At 61.2% G+C, this 15,702-nt stretch overlaps 1 protein-coding gene across 4 annotated transcripts; it reads left to right on the top strand.

The window, feature by feature from the left end:
• Positions 1 to 746: 746 nt before the first annotated feature.
• Positions 747 to 15,642, top strand: RABGGTA (Rab geranylgeranyltransferase subunit alpha). 4 transcript variants are annotated; one of them, XM_065565337.1, is made up of 17 exons: positions 1,589 to 1,809; positions 2,243 to 2,310; positions 2,688 to 2,798; positions 3,788 to 3,912; positions 4,301 to 4,488; positions 5,312 to 5,509; positions 6,232 to 6,315; positions 12,685 to 12,767; positions 12,838 to 12,939; positions 13,170 to 13,275; positions 13,346 to 13,397; positions 13,845 to 13,933; positions 14,094 to 14,182; positions 14,281 to 14,397; positions 14,788 to 14,901; positions 15,119 to 15,206; positions 15,373 to 15,603. In XM_065565337.1, the coding sequence occupies exons 2-17, from the start codon at positions 2,308 to 2,310 to the stop codon at positions 15,519 to 15,521; spliced, it is 1,698 nt and encodes a 565-aa protein (XP_065421409.1). In that variant the 5' UTR covers positions 1,589 to 1,809; positions 2,243 to 2,307; the 3' UTR covers positions 15,522 to 15,603. The 4 variants fall into 4 exon arrangements, with proteins under 4 accessions (XP_042700875.2, XP_042700873.2, XP_065421409.1 ...); XM_042844941.2 differs by lacking the exons at positions 1,589 to 1,809; positions 15,119 to 15,206 and adding an exon at positions 747 to 1,068 and having other exon boundaries at positions 15,373 to 15,642; XM_042844939.2 differs by lacking the exon at positions 15,119 to 15,206 and having other exon boundaries at positions 1,586 to 1,809; positions 15,373 to 15,642.
• The last annotated feature ends 60 nt before the right edge of the window (positions 15,643 to 15,702 follow it).

Below are 15,702 nucleotides of genomic sequence, written 5' to 3'. Positions count from 1 at the left end.
GAGGGGTTTGGGGTGCAGAAGGGGGCAATGGGCTGGGGCAGGGGGTTGGGATGTGGGAGGGGGTTTGGGGTCCCAGTGAGTCTCACTGCGGCTCCCGGAAGCAGCCGCCAGGTCCCTGCACCCCTAGGCGCTTGGGCAGCCAGGGAGGCTCTGCATGCTGCCCTCAGGCCTGCAGGTACCGCCCCCACAGCTCACATTGGTCACGGTTCCTGGCCAATAGGAGCTGTGGAGCCAGCCCTTGGGGCCAGGGCAGCATATGGAGCATCTGTGGCCGCCAGGACCTGGGAGCCATGAGGAGCCAGGGCAGGCAGGGAGCCTGCCTTAGCCCCCGGACCCCTTCGGAGCCGCCAGGGTCCCTTTTCGACCAGGCGTTTCGGTCGAAAACCAGATGCCTAGCAACCCTAGCCTCATCCTGCACATGCAGGAGCCCCCTGGCACAGTGCCCCCTGTGGCCAGGCCGAGAGGTGGGACAGGGCCGGGACCCTCTGGCACAGTGCCCCCTGTGGCCAGGCCGAGAGGTGGGGCAGGGCCGGGACCCCCTGGCGCAGTGCCCCCTGTGGCCAGGCCGAGAGGTGGGACAGGGCCGGGACCCCCTGGCGCAGTGCCCCCTGTGGCCAGGCCGAGAGGGGGGGCTGGGCCGGGACCCTCTGGCACAGTGCCCCCTGTGGCCAAGCCGAGAGGTGGGGCAGGGCCGGGACCCCCTGGCGCAGTGCCCCCTGTGGCCAGGCCGAGAGGGGAGGCTGGGCTGGGACCCTCTGGCACAGCGCCCCACCAGGACCCACCCCCTGGTCCATGGGCCTGGCTTGTCACCCCTGTGCCCTGCGTGGGGCTGGTGCACACTGTGTCAGGCTCGAATGGGCCCAGGTCTGTGTCCCCGCAGGGCAGGGGCCATACATCGACTGGCAGATCCCTGCTCCAGCGCCAAGCCCCGCAGGAATCCACAACCATGCCCCGTGCCCTGGGGGCACCCCCCAATGACTCGGCTCTGACATCACCCAGCCCTTACTGCCCAGGCTGTGCAAAGCTAATGCGTCACATCTACGCACCTACGTGGGCCCAAGACTGACTGTGAGTAGGTGGGTGGGTGGGGAGTTGGCATTCCCCGGGGCAGACGGGGAAGAACCCAGGTGTCCAGGTGTAAGAGAATACTGGGGAATGCTGGGCTGGTGCCAACTGGCCAGGCTTCCCGACCTTGTGTGACTCACAATTCCCCTCCCGGCTGGGACGCCAACACCCACCGAAAGCAGCAATTAGGGTGCGTTCGACCTGAACACTCAGCATGGCTCAGAGTGACAGGGCTGGGCGGGGAGCAGAACCCAGGAGCCCAATCCACCGGACCCCACTCCCCTCCCCAAGCTGGCATAGAACCCAGGAGTTCTGGCTCCCAGCCCCCTGCTCTAACCACTAGACTCCCCTCCCCTCCCAGAACAGGGGATAGAACTCAGGAGTCCTGGGCCCTAGTTGCACCCACCCACCGACTAGATCCCATGAAAGTTTGGAAACATTCCCCCCACCCCCAACATTTACTCAAACCCTGCCCCTTTAAGAGCGAAGCAGCCCCTTTAAGAATGGGGACTTTCTCTCCCGCTTGGCGGGCTGTTCTCTATGCTCGGTGCAGGGAAGGAGAGGGATGGTAAAGTCCTAGCAGACTCTCCCCTCTCTGTGTGCGGTGGTTGGTATTGCCCGCAGGAGTCCTGCGCTGCAGTCAGCCGGGCGGTTCTATCTCACCCCTGCCTCCCGCCCGCGCTTTGGTATTGCCCCTTGGGGGCCTCTGGGTGCAGCCAGTCCGGCCCCCGTGGCCCTCCGCAGGTTGGTATCGCCGCATTGGGAGCCCGGCCAGTTTCTCCGGGAGAGACCATTCCATGCCCTGGGCGGGGGGAGGCCTCGGAATCCGGATCAAGGGGGATGCCTCCGGGTTCAGCGCCCCTGGGGCGGGGCTAAGCAGGCAGGGGCGGGCAGGAGGTGAGGGGCATGCAATGGCCTGGCCCAGTGGCTACTCTGACCCAGTCCCAGAATGCACCTGGCGGCATGATCTGGGGTTGGCATGAGTGGCAGTGTGAATCCACTGGGCCCTCGGACGCCTGGGTTCCTCGTCGTGCAAGTAGCCCTGGGGGTCCCCGGACACCTGGGTCCCTCGTCGTGCACGCAGCCCTGGGGGCCTGAGTTCCCCGAGTCGGGGATGGGCACAGCGGGGCTGTCTCGGTGCTGGATCCCCCCAACCCTCACCTCTCCTCTCCTTTAGATCCAGTAGGTTCAGAGTCTGGACCCTGATTTCTTGTCTCTGGGCTCCCCCACGGCTGAGTCACCATGGTGAGTGCAGTCCCATCGGCTACCCCAGCCCCCACCCATTGCCCCTCAGGGGGTGATCCAAGCCCCACTCCCCAGTTACTGCCCTGGGGTAACTGAACACAACCCCAGGCACACTGCATGCCTGGGTTCCCGGCCCCGTGCCCAATACAGGGGCAGTCTCCAGCGACCTCCCAGGGATTACTGCTACCCCCCAGGGGTGTTCCTGCCCCCAGAACTGCCCCACAGGATCTGGTTTCATATTCAGGGTTGTGGGTGCAATCACGTGGCCCCGACACCTGCCCTTGTTCAATTCCATAATGCACCTGGGCAGGGAGCATGGTGTGAAGGCCTGGGGCAGCAACCACCCCTCCCCATTTACACAGCCTCCTCCCCCCCAGCACGGCCGTCTGAAGGTAAAGACGACGGAGGAGCAGGCCGAGGCCAAGCGCCTGGAGCGGGAGAAGAAGCTACGTCAATACGTAGCCGCCACGACCGCCATCTTTGAGAAGGTGAGATGGGCTGGGGGCATGCCCTGCGCCCTGCTGGCTGGGGGCAGGTGGGGGGAGCAGGCTTCCTGCTGACCTTTCACCCCTGACCCTTGCACTCAGCATGGCTTCCTGGGGTGCAGTATGACCTTTATGCTCAGCCACTGCACATTGACCTTTGACCTCATGGCCTTTCCCTCGCTCTGCTTGGTCAGTCTGTGCTGTAACCTTTGACCCCTGACTTTACACTACGCCTTGTGTGGATTGGCTGCACAGTGATCTTTGAAACCTGACCTTCCCCATCATGGGCTATTGGGGGCATGCTGACCTTTGAACCTTGACCTTTCTTCCAGTGGGTGCCCCCTTAGCCTGGATCCCTCCTGGTCAGAATGACCTTTGACCTGACTCCCCCCAAACCAGAGAGGAAGATAACTCTGACCTTTGATGTTGGCCCACTGATGTTGTTTGTCCCCCAGAACTCTTCCCCTCTGAGTCATGAGTAGTTAAGGTGCAACCTTTGATCTCTGACCTCTCCCCTCAGTTGGAGATGGTTGGATGAGTGTGTGACCCTTGGCCCCTGACCATTCCCCTCTGGGCCAGAAGCAGTTGGATGTTCGGTGGCCTTTGACCTGTATCTAGGATGACCTTTGACCCTGCTGTATTCCCATTGGGTGACTGGAGATAGCTGAGGTTGAAGAATTAGGTCAACGTTAACCCTTGACTTTCTTCTGGCTCGTGAGTGGTCATGACACGTTATGCCCTTTGGCTCATGGCCTTTGACCCTTGATCAGAAGCAGATGTGGTCAGGTGACCTTTGACCACTGCCTGTTGGTCAAATGTTGGCATGGGCGGGTAGAATAGTTGCCCTTTGACCCCTGACATTTCACCCCACTGTGGGAGGGACATTGATGTGAATGGTGACCCCTGACCTCTTTATCCTTTGGGTGAGATAGGGTGGCTCCAGGTGAGGGTTGTGGCATGACCTTTGACCCTCTGACCTTTTCCCTCCCCAGAGGAAGACAGGACAGCTGGACAAAGAGGCGCTGGAGCTGACCAATCAGATCTTGGGGGTCAACCCCGATTTCGCCACCCTCTGGAACTTCCGCCGGGAGATCCTCCTCCGCCTGGAGCCGGAGGGGTGAGGGGGGTCTGGAGGGGCGGGGGAGGGAAGTCTAGGGGGAGAGGGCCAGAGGGGCAGGGAAGGAAGGTATGGAGGGGGAGGGATGGGGGAGCTGGGGAAGGGGGGTATAGAGGATGAGGGGTAGAGCGGGGGCCTGGAGGTGAGGGGGGAGGTTAGGGGAGGGGGAGAAGGGGGGTAGTTTGGGGGGGTCGCAGGGAACCTGGAAGAGGGGGAGTCTTGGGGTCAATATGGGATTGACTGTGGTTTGGCGGGGTCACTAGCTCTGACCCCCCAGTGGCAGGTCCCCAGGGCGGTTGGGTTGGGGTTGGGAGGCTCCTCGGCTCTGACCCCCCTGAGTGGCAGGTCCCCAGGGGAGTCCCTGGCTCTGACCCATCCCCCGTGACAGGTCCCCGGAAGAGATGCAGTTGCTGTGCCGCGGGGAGCTCTCGTTCCTGGAGTCCTGCCTGCGGGTGAACCCCAAGTCGTACGGGACGTGGCACCACCGCTGCTGGGTGATGGAGCACATCCCCCACCCAGACTGGGCCCGCGAGCTGGAGCTGTGTGCCAAGTTCCTGGAGATCGACGAACGCAACTGTGAGCTGGGCCCCAGATCCCCACCAAATCCCCTCACCCCCAATCCCCCCCCGCCAAAAACCCTGACCTCTGACCCTGGATACCCCCGACATCTGACCCCAGATCCATCCTGGATTCCCCCAACCTTTGACTCCAGGTCCACCCCCAAACTCCTGACTTCTGATCCCAGGTCCACCCTGAAACCGTCATACCTCTGACCCTGGGTCCATCTCCCACCTCTGAGTCCAGATCCTCCCAAAAAAACCCAGATCTCTGACTCCAAATCCTCCTGAACCCCTGACCTCTGACCCCAGATCTATCGCCGGACCACCCCTGCCCTGACCCCAGATCCACCCTACTGTCCCGACCCCAGATCAACCCCAAACCTGACTGCCCTGACCCCCGATCCACTCCAGCCTTTGATCCCAGATCCACCCCTGAAAACCCCCAGATCTCTGACCCCAGATCCACCCCGAACCCCACCGCCCTGGCCTCTGACCCCAGATCCACCTCTGAACCTCACTGTCCTGACCTCTAACCCTGGATCCACCCCCAAACTCTCCCTTCCCTGACCTCTGATCCCAGATCCACCCACATACCCTCTGACCCCAGATCAATCCCAAAACCCTGTTGCCTTTACCGCTAACCCCGGATCCACCCTGAACCCCCAGAATCCCGCTGCCCTGACTTCTGACCTCTAGCCCCACCTGTGACCCCCAAGCCCTGGCATTCCCCCAGTTCACACCCGCAGGTGCTCGGGTGGCGCGGGGCCATGGGCAGCGGGGTTGGGGGCAGCAGGGATTCGGTCTCTGACCCCCCCCCCCGCTCTCTGGCGCTCCCGCAGTTCACTGCTGGGATTACCGGCGCTTCGTGGTGCAGCGCGCCCAGGTGTCGGCCGCAGACGAGCTGCACTTCACCGACCGCCTCATCACCCGCAACTTCTCCAACTACTCGTCCTGGCACTACCGCAGCCGCCTGCTGCCCCGGCTGCACCCCGACCCCCGGCAGCCGGGCCGCCCCACCGAGGCCGTGCTGCTCAAAGGTCAGGGCGCCGGGCGAGGGCTGGGAGCCAGGACACCTGGGTTCTCTCCCAGCTCGGGGAGGGCTGATGACTAGAGTGAGGGGGCTGGGAGCCAGGACTCCTGGGTTCTCTCTCAGCTCGGGGAGGGGAGTCTAGTGGTTGGGGGCTGGGAGCCAGGACTCCTGGGTTCTCTCCTGGCTCTGGAAGTGGCGCTAGTGGGTAGAGTGAGCAGGCTGGGAGCCAGGACTCCTGGGTTCCTTGCCAGCCAGTGGCCTGGCCCATGGGTGGAGTCATTCCTGGCGAAGGCCCCCACCTGCTTGGAGAGATCCCTGAGCCTCTGCCCCGCCCTGAACTTGGCAGAGACGCCATTCCTGGAAGCTTGACCCAGTTGGGACGTTGCTGACGGGTTCTGCAGGCCAGAGGAGGCACCGGCCTCGCCCAGCTCCCTGTGGCCTTGGCATGAGTTCCCCAGCCGAGTGCCGCCAGCTTCAGAGACAGGGACGGCACCTGGGAACCTGCCCTGGGGCGACTGTGCCTCAGACCGCTCATGGGGAGGGCCAGGAGAGCGTCCTGGGGCTGGATCGGGGCCAGCACCCTCTAGAGAGGACAGGCCCTGTGTCCCATTCCCTGCCCCCCTGAGCCAGCCAGTCCCTGCCCCGGGCCCAGATTGGGGCCGGCGTCCCCTAGAGGAGAAAGGCCCCGTGCCTCGTCCCCCACCTTGCTTTCTTCTCTTGCCCTGCCAGAGCTGGAGCTGGTGCAAAACGCTTTCTTCACCGACCCCAACGACCAGAGCGCCTGGTTCTACCATCGCTGGCTGCTGGGCAGAGGTAGGCGCCTCCCTGTTGGCCACGTGACAGAACGGTACCCGAGTACTGGAGGGGGCAGGGACTCATCCCGTAATACCCAGGCGCTCTTTGGCAAGCCGAGGATTGGCTGATGCTGCCGGAGTACTTGAGCGATTCCATCTGGCTGTAGAGACCAACTCTGGACTATACTCCATTGGTACCCAAGTACTGTGAGCAACAATAGCAGTCTGGGGTACCTCACACTGTGGGCACAGCCCCCGACTACGCACCAGTGGTGGCCACTTACTGCGTGCTGGAGGATAACGCCCCCCTGGAGTATAGTCCAGTGGTGCCTGAGTATTCGTTTGCTCTAGGTCTCTCCCTGCAGTATGAGTGCATGATACCGGAGTACTGCATGGGGCAGGGAAGCCATATCCCTTAGTGTATGGGCCAGCAATACACAATTACTGTTTAGCGGGGAGAGAGTATTGTCTGAGATCCACTAGGCCAGGGGTGGGCAAACCTTTTGGGCCGAGGGCCACATCTGGGTGGGGAAATTGTATGCAGGGCAGGGGGTTGGGGTGTGGGAGGGAGTGCGGGGTGTGGGAGGGGGTGCGGTGTGCAGGAAGGGGCTCAGGGCAAGGGATTGGGGCAGAGGAGGGGTGCGGGGTGTACAGGGGCGGCTCTAGGCACCAGCAAAGCAAGCAGGTGCTTGGGGCAGCCCATTTGCAGGGGCGGCAGCCGGCAGGGATCAAGCAAGGGAGCTGAGAACCAACAGGGGGCCCTGGGAGCTGTAGTTCCTTCATTAGCTCCTGCCTATTGAGCCAGCCCTGGAGCAGGGAAAGAACTACATTTCCCAGCATTCCCTTGGCCGCTATCAATGGGAAAGGGAGGGGGAGGGAGTATGGTAGCTGAAACCTCATGCTGCAGCTTGCTGTGAATGGAGAGCTCACTGCTACAGCGGGGGGGCTCTGTGAATGGGGAACAAATGTGCCCAAGGAGTAGAAGGCTTTAGATATCCCCTTCAGAAGACATCCCCAGCCTGGATTAGGGGTACTGGTGTGACCTCGCCTGGCAGCCCCCAAAGAAGGAATTGGGTGGACTGAATGGACAGTGCCCCCCGAAGCCTAGCAAGGGAGGTAGGTGGATCCCACTAGAATTTAAAATGAAAAGTAAGGGCGGGGAGGCTCTGGACCTGGGCAGCTTTAGATACAGAACCAGGCACGTAGGAGGATTTCCACTTCTGAGCCCTGGAAGCAGGAATTGACTTTTCCTCTCCAGATTTAGCTAATATTCAGAAAGGGAATCTAGCACCTGCCTTCCGGATTTGAACACCTCAAAATTCAGGCGTGCTCACGCTCAGTTTGGGCAGCTGTTACTTCATTTCTCCCAAATCAAATATACTGATCCACTGGAACTTGCTGTAGAAAAAGTAGGATAAATTGAGCAAGAAATGCTTCCCAGTGGTTATTTTCAACAGCCATTGCCATTTTTTTTTAGTTTTGTTTGTTTAAAAGGAAGACAGTGATATTGCATTGGCAAATTCCCCATAGAAACAAAGAGTGGAATGAAAGAATAATAAAGGCACCTCAACTTGTTCTCATTTATGTAGGACAGTCTTATAATATGCATCCAGATATCCTCCAATCACACAAGCTGAAAATGGTTCCCCTTCACTGCAGTTCTGTAACCATATGGAAACCAATCCTGTCTGTGTTCTGTGCACATCTAAAATTCCTGCCGAATGACCGGCCCTGGGAGTGAGTTACCAGTGACCCAGGGCTGGGGCAGAAGGAGGGTGCAGGTGGGGGGCGAGGGAGCCCAGGGCTGGGGCAGCAGGGTGTGGGGGGGGGCAATGGTGGGGGGGAAGGCAGGGAGCCCAGAGCTGGGGCAGCAGGGAGTGCGAGGGGAGAGCCCAGGCCTGGGGTGGGGCAGACAAACATTTTTTGCTTGGGGCGGCAAAAAACGTAGAGCCGGCCCTGGGGGTATAGGAGGGGGCTCAGGGAAGGGGGTTGGGGTGCAGAGTGCAGGAGGGGGCTCAGGGCAGGGGTGCAGGAGGAGTGCGGGGTGAGGCAGGGGACTCAGGGCAGGGGGTTGGGGTGCAGGAGGGGTGTGGGCTGTACGAGGGGGCTCAGGGCAGGGGGTTGGGGTGCAGGAGGGGTGCGGGCTGTACGAGGGGGCTCGGGGCAGGGGGGTGGGGCGCAGGAGGGGTGCGGGCTGTACGAGGGGGCTCAGGGCAGGTGGGTGGGGCACAGGAGGGGTGCGGGCTGTACGAGGGGGCTCAGGGCAGGTGGGTGGGGCACAGGAGGGGTGCGGGCTGTACGAGGGGGCTCAGGGCAGGGGGTTGGGGCGCAGGAGGGGTGCGGACTGTACGAGGGGGCTCAGGGCGGGGGTGCAGGAGGGGTGTACAGTGCAGGCAGGGGGCTTAGGGCAGGGAGTTGGGGGCCGGGGTGCAGGAGGGGTTCGGGCTCCAGCCCGGCGCCACTTACCTAAAGCAGCTCCGGGGTGGTAGCGGTGCCGCACCGCTCCAGGAATCCAAAGCTCCCATTAGCCGCATTTCCCCGTTTCCGGCCAATGGGAGTTGCGAGGGGCGGTGCCTGGAGGCAAGGGCAACGCACGGAGCCCTCTGCTGCCCCCGCCCCCCACTCCCGCCGCCTGAGGGCCGCAGGGACGTGTGCCGGCCTCTTCTGAGAGCGGCGCTGGGCCCATGGCGCCACGGGGGGCAATCCCGCAGGCCAGATCCAAAGCCCTAAGGGGCCGGATCCAGCCTGCGGGCTGTAGTTTGCCCACCGCTGTACCCAGGATGGTACCTGAGTATACTGTGCTGGGGTGTACATCTCCTATTGTTACCCAGGTACTGGGTGTATTGGAGTAATACCACCCGGGGGTATAGTACAGCAGTACTCAAGTAGTTTGTAATACTGGGTTACAATCGGCTAATAGCCAGGTATTGTCTGAGGTAAGGAAATATCCTTGTGAAGGGTAGACCGCTGATACCCAAGTACTGCTTAATGAGGGAGAATTGTCCCATGGTACCTGAGTACTTGGGAGACCCCCTCCCTGGCGTATAGTCCAGTGGGATCCAGGTACAGTAACACCTCGCGCAAAGTCGTCCCGGTTAACGTCATTTCGTTGTTCTGTTGCTGATCAATTAGGGAACGTGCTTGTTTAAAGTTGTGCAATGCTCCCTTCTAACCTGGTTTGGCAGCCGCCTGCTTTGTCCACTGCTTGCAGGAAGAGCAGCCGTTGGAGCTGGTGGGGGCTTGGAACCAGGGTGGGCCGGCAGCCCCCCCCCCGTCAGCTCCCCTAAGTTCCCTGTGCGGCAGCCCCCCAGCAGGTTATCAATCGCTGTCCCTTCCCCCACTGCCCTGTGCTGCTCCTGCCCTCTGCCTGGGAGTTGCTCCCGGGAGCCTCCTGCTTGCTGTGCCGGGGGCAGGGAGGGTTGCCAATGTCAGGGTGTCCCCCCGCCCCCCACTCCTGTACCCAGCTCCACGGGACGGGGGGGGGGGGGCCACAAGACAGGGCTCAGGACGGAGGGAGCTTGCTGGCAGCAGCTGCTGTCTCAACTTGCTGATCTACTTAAAAAGGCAGTGTGCTTCGAGTGGGGTCAGTGCCGTGATGAGCTCCCAAAATCCTAAGAACCGGTTCCCTACCGGGGCCTCGGCGGCACTTCGGCGGCGGGGGGGCGTGTCTTCACTTGCTCCAGGTTTTCGGCAGCAGGTACTTGACCCGGAGCGAGTGAAGGACCCGCCACCAAAGTGCTGCCCAAGACCCGTTAGGGAACCGGTGCTTAGGGAACTCTGCACCCCTCGCAGAGTAGCCCCTTTCCCTTGTGTGCATGTTCTAGACAGGCCCCGCCCCCTCAGAATGGCCCCGCCTCCAGTCTGTCCAAGTAGCCCCGTCCCCCCAGTGTGTTCCACGTGCCTATCTCCCCCCACTGCCACCCACCCAGCCGACCCCAACCCACGTCCTGCCCCCGACTGCCCCCCTCATAATCCGCAACCCATCAACCCCCCCTCCTTGTCCCCTGACCACCCCCTCCCAAGACTCCCCACCCTAAATGGCCCCCAGGACCCCACCCCCTACCCAACTTGCCCCGCTCCCTGTCCCCTGACTGCCCCAACCCCATCCACCACCACCCCGACAGACCCCTGGAACTCCCACGCCTACCCAACCCCCGCTCGTTCCCAGTCCCCTGACCGCCCCCCCAGAACCTCGAACCGCTCCCTACCCCTTATCCAACCCCTCCCAGCCCCCTTACCATGCGGCTGTGTAAGGATGCCGTGCAGCCGCTGGAGCTTGCAGCCCCACCCCCTTACCCAGAGGTGAAAGTAAGCTGGTACGCCACCATACGGCATACCGACAAGAGCCGGTGCACCGTACCGGGGTGGCCTGGCTTCCCCAGGGGGCAATGTAAAGGGCCTGGGGGTCCCAGCAGGGGCTGGAGCCCCAGGCCCTTTAAATTGCCACCAGAGCCCCACTGCTGGAGCCCTGGGGTAGCGGCAGTGGGCCTCTGGGAGCTTAAAAAGTTCGTTGCTCCCCCTGCTTCTACTGCCCCGGCCTCTAAATAGCCGCGGGAGCCCCGCCGCTTCCCCAGGGCTCCGGCAGCTCTGTGACGGGGGTGGGAAGCGGGAGAGCCTCAGCCTCCCCAGCTGGTAGCTCAGGTGGGCCAGACAGGCTGGTCCCGCGGGCCGGAGTTTGCCCACCCACCCACCCGCCGCTTTAGGAACCGGTTCTACACCAGCTTCTAAACTTAGCAACTGGTTCTTGCGAACCAGTGGGAACCGGCTCCAGCTCACCACTGGGTCAGCGTACTTAAAGGGGCAATGCACGTATCTCTCTCTCACACACAGGGTGTGTGTCTCTGTCTGCCGTGCTGTCTCCCCTCCCTCCATCCCTGCTGCCCTGTAGAGTGTGAGGCTACATTAACAACAACGTGTTAACCCTTGCGGGTTCAGCCAAGTGCTAGTTCATCATTTAGCAGCAAGGCATCCCCTGGGAAATATCCCACCTTCTGACTCCAGCACCTCAACCAAGCTTCACAATCATCACTGCTGTGTACAGTATTCAATTGTTTGTTTAACACTTATACTCTGTGTGTGTGTGTGTGTGTGTGTGTGTATATATATATAAAAAATATAGTCTTGTCTGGCAAAAAAAATGTCCCTGGAACCTAACCCCCCCAATTTACATTCATTCTTATGGGGAAATTGGATTCGCTTAACATCGTTTTGCTTAAAATCACATTTTTCAAGAACAGAACTACAGCGTTATGCGAGGAGTTACTATATAGTAGAGTTTCAGAGTAGCAGCCGTGTCAGTCTGTATCCGCAAAAAGAACAGGAGTACTTGTGGCACCTTAGAGACTAACAAATTTATTAGAGCATAAGCTTTCGTGGGCTACAGCCCACTTCATCAGATGCATCCGAAGAAGTGGGCTGTAGCCCACGAAAGCGTATGCTCAAATAAATTTTTTAGTCTCTAAGGTGCCACAAGTACTCCTGTTCTTTTTCTATAGTAGAGTGTTACTACATAGTCCAGGGCTGGTATACTGCATTGATACCCCAGTCCTTCGTGCAGAACAGTAATACCAGCCTGGGGGATAATGCAGCTATTACACAAGTATTGTATGAAATCTGCTATGTTCCCAGAATTCAATGAGATACCTGAGCACTATGTAGTATTGCCCTAGAGTATAGGTGAGTGTTCGCTGCGATGTATTTGAATACTGCTTAGTACGGCTGGGCCGCTTCCTCAAAACGGCCCCTTGATGTTATCTGAGTACTGTGTGGTACTGGCTTTACTCAAGTGCCGAGTAATATTGCTCCAGGGTTTCCTCTAGTGGTACTCAAATACGCTTGATCCATGGCAATGTCTCCTGATGGTACCCAAGTATTGTTTAGTACTGGCGAGCAACATCACTGTTGTCTGTTTGACCCAAGTGCTGTGTGATGCATGCAGATTCCTCCCCCAAAGTATACCATGATGGTACCCAAGTAACCCTATAGCACTGGTGACATTGTAATACTGAGTTACTCCAGGGCATTGTGCAATGATACTGGAGTATTATACAAGTCTTTGAGATCTCCCCTGAGCATACCCTAACAGTGCCCGCTTCCCGTATAGCATGGAGGATACTCAAGTTCTCAGTAACATTACTGCAGGGAATTGGCCAGTGGTACTAGAGTCCTATGCAAAGCATAGAGCTGTCTCCCTCAGACAGCACCCGAGTACTGCTGGTACTCAAGCACTCAGTAACGTTACTCCAGGACATGATCCAGTGATACCACGTGATGCATGGGGATTCCCCCCGCCAAGCATATCCTGAAGGTACCTGAGTACCGCACGGCACTGAGAAATGTTACTCCAGGACTTGGTCCCATGACACTGACCCCCCTTCTCTCCCCGCAGCCGAGCCGGAGCCGACTATCCTGTGTGTCTACGTAAGCCGAGAGGACTCCTCGCTGGCGGTGGCTTTCTCCCAGCCTGTGGTGGTGAGTACCCGCGAGCCAGGGTGGAGGGAGGCAGTGCTAACCCGGGGCTCACAAGCGTCTCCTCCGGCAGGTGACGCCAGGATCCTGCGACCTGCTGCTCTTCGCAGACGAGGCCCCTCTGGCGGTGAATTGGCACACACCCGACGGGAAAAACCGCCCCGGCCTCATGTGGGTATCCTCCCAGACGCCTGGGTTCTCGCCCACTCGGGGAGGGGAATGGAGTCTAGTGCGTTAGAATTGGGGGCGGGGGGCTGGGAACCATGACTCCTGGGTTCTCCGGAACGGGAGTGGGGTCCAGTGGGTTAGAGCAGGGGGGGCTGGGAGCCCAGACTCCTGGGTTCTCTGGAAGGGGAGTGAGGTCTACTGGCTAGAACCTTTTTCCTTGACCCACCCCCACCCCAGCTGTGTGACCTGCCGGACTCGGCCCTCAACGAGCACTGGCCCCAGCACACCTTCCGGGTGCACTGGGTGGGCGGGGAGTCCCAGAAGGAGTGCGTCCTCTTCAAAGGTAACCAGGCACCCCCCCATCCCCGAAAATCCACCCCCCACACCCCTGACACTCTGCCTCTGCCCCCCAGGCTGCAGAGACGGCTGGTGCCGGGACTCCGTCACCGAGGAGCAGGTGTTCAGGTAGGAGACCCCGCCCCACACCCTGGGTCATCTGCCTCAGAGGCCCCACCCCCTGAGGGAAGTCCTGCCTACTCCCCCAGAAGCTCCACCCCTCACAGAGTAGCCCCTTTTCCTAGTGTGCATGTTCTAGACAGGCCCCGCCCCCTCAGAATGGCCCCGCCTCCAGTCTGTCCAAGTATCCCCGCCCTCAGTGTGTTCCAGACAGGCTCCGCCCCTAAAGAGCAGCTCTGTCCCTTTCTATTCGTGACTAGCACCGCCTCTCAGATAAACCACACCTCCTGATTGTGTGTAGGTGGATAGGCTCCGCCCCCTGGTGGTTGCCACACCCCCTTTAAGTGCATGTTTCACACTAGCCCCTATCCCTTGAGTATCTTTAGTAAAACACCCCCCCCAGCCCCACCCATCTCAAGTGCTGGCTGGCCCCCTAACCTCCCCCCTCCCACCCAGGTGCGAGCTCTCCGTGGAGAAGTCGACTGTGCTGCAGTCGGAACTGGAGTCCTGTAAAGAGCTGCAGGCCCTGGAGCCGCAGAACAAGTGTAGGTACCTCCCGGACGCCTGGGTTCTAGTGGTTAGAGCTGGGGGGGGCTGGGCGCGAGGGCTCCTGGGTTCTATCCCAGCTCTGGGAGGAGAGCAGGGTCTAGTGGTTAGAGCAGGGGGACTGGGTGCCAGGACTCCTGGTTCTCTCTGTCTCCGCAGGGTGTCTCCTCACCATCATCCTCCTCATGCGGGCCCTGGACCCCCTGGTGTACGAACGCGAGACCCTCAGCTACTTTGACACCCTGAAGGTGAGGGGCGGGGGGAGGGGAAAGGGGATCTTTGGGGGAGGGGGACTCGGAGCTGCACTTCCCAGCCCCCCACCTCCCCCATCTCTCTGCCCCCCCAGGCCGCTGACCCCATGCGCTCGGCCTATCTGGACGACCTGCGCAGCAGATTCCTCGTGGAGAACAGCATCTTGCGGATGGAGTACGCCGAGGCCAGGGTGGTGGACCTGTCCTGCCGGGTACGGGCCGGGGGCGGGGCCGGGAGAACAAAGCGCAGGGGCAAGAGGGGACTAGTGGCGGAGCTGAGAACAGGGAGAGGCAGGGGGTGGAGCTAGAGGATTGATGGAGGGGTGAGCACTATTGAGTGAGGCCAAATGGGAAGTGGGCGGGACTAGAGGGGGCAGAGGGCGTGGCTAATACAAGAGGGGAGGGAGGAGTAGGAGCAGGGGACAGGAGTGGAGCTAAGAGAACAGGGTGGGGCCAGAAAGGCAGGGGGCGGAGCCGGGAGTCTGAATGTGCAGGGGGGGACAGCAGGGGTAGAGCTGTGGCGGGATAGAGGCTGGGGCCAAGTAGGTGGGTGGGGCTGAGGAGCAGAGACCCCCTCCCTCCAGCTCTCTCTGCCCCCCCAGGGCCTGACCATCCTCTGCCACCTGGAGCAGCTGCCGCTCGTCACCCACCTGAACCTGGCCGGGAACCGGCTGCGCCGCCTCCCTCCCGCCCTGGCCATGCTGCGCTGCCTCGAGGTGAGAGACCCCAGAGAGGGGAGGGACCCAGGCGTCCGGGCGCCCAACTCCTCCCCCCGGTCTAACCACTAGCCCCACCCCTGGAGCGGGGAGGGCCCCAGCCCCCGTCCCCCTGGTCTCACCGCTAGGCCCCCCCCCACTGCCTGGGAGCAGGTGGAGGCACCCAGGTGGCCGGGGGAGGGAGGGGGGGCGTGTCATTGATTCTCTGTGTCCCCAGGTGCTGGAGTTGGATGGGAACCAGATCGAGACCCTCGAGGGGCTGCCCCCCCTCCCCCGCCTGGAGGAGCTCTCAGCCTGCAGCAACCGTATCCTCCAGCCCCCCGCATGGGGCAGGGAGCCCCTCACGGGCGGCGGGGGAAGGGCAGTGGGGGAGGGGGTGGAGGAGGGCTGGGATGGGGGGAGCTCTGGGGGGTTGGGGCCCCTCTAGCCATTGCACCCTCCTTGACTCTGCTGCTCCTCCCCGACCCCCAGGCATCCAGCGACCTTCTGACCTGCGACCTTTGGCCTCCTTCCCCAAGCTCCGCCTCCTGGCCCTGCGGGGGAACCCCCTGGGTGACCTCCCTGATGCCCAATCAGAGCTGGCCGTGCTGCTGCCCCGCGTGGAGATCGCCCTCGCCTGATTGGCCGGGCGCGTCTGGCCCCGCCCCTTCTCCCCTGCCCGCCAATAATTTATTGGACCCGGGAAATAAAAGGTTAAAAATGTCCTGGTGTGAACTGAGTCATTAGGTGCCCCTCACTCCCATCCACCCCCCCTCCAGCTCTGCCGGTGCCCCTCCCGACCCACAGCCCCTGCTGGTGCCC

Source organism: Chrysemys picta, chromosome 13, assembly GCF_011386835.1.
Source record: "Chrysemys picta bellii isolate R12L10 chromosome 13, ASM1138683v2, whole genome shotgun sequence".
NCBI lineage: Eukaryota > Metazoa > Chordata > Testudines > Emydidae > Chrysemys > Chrysemys picta.
This window is presented reverse-complemented; position numbering and strand designations above follow the sequence as displayed.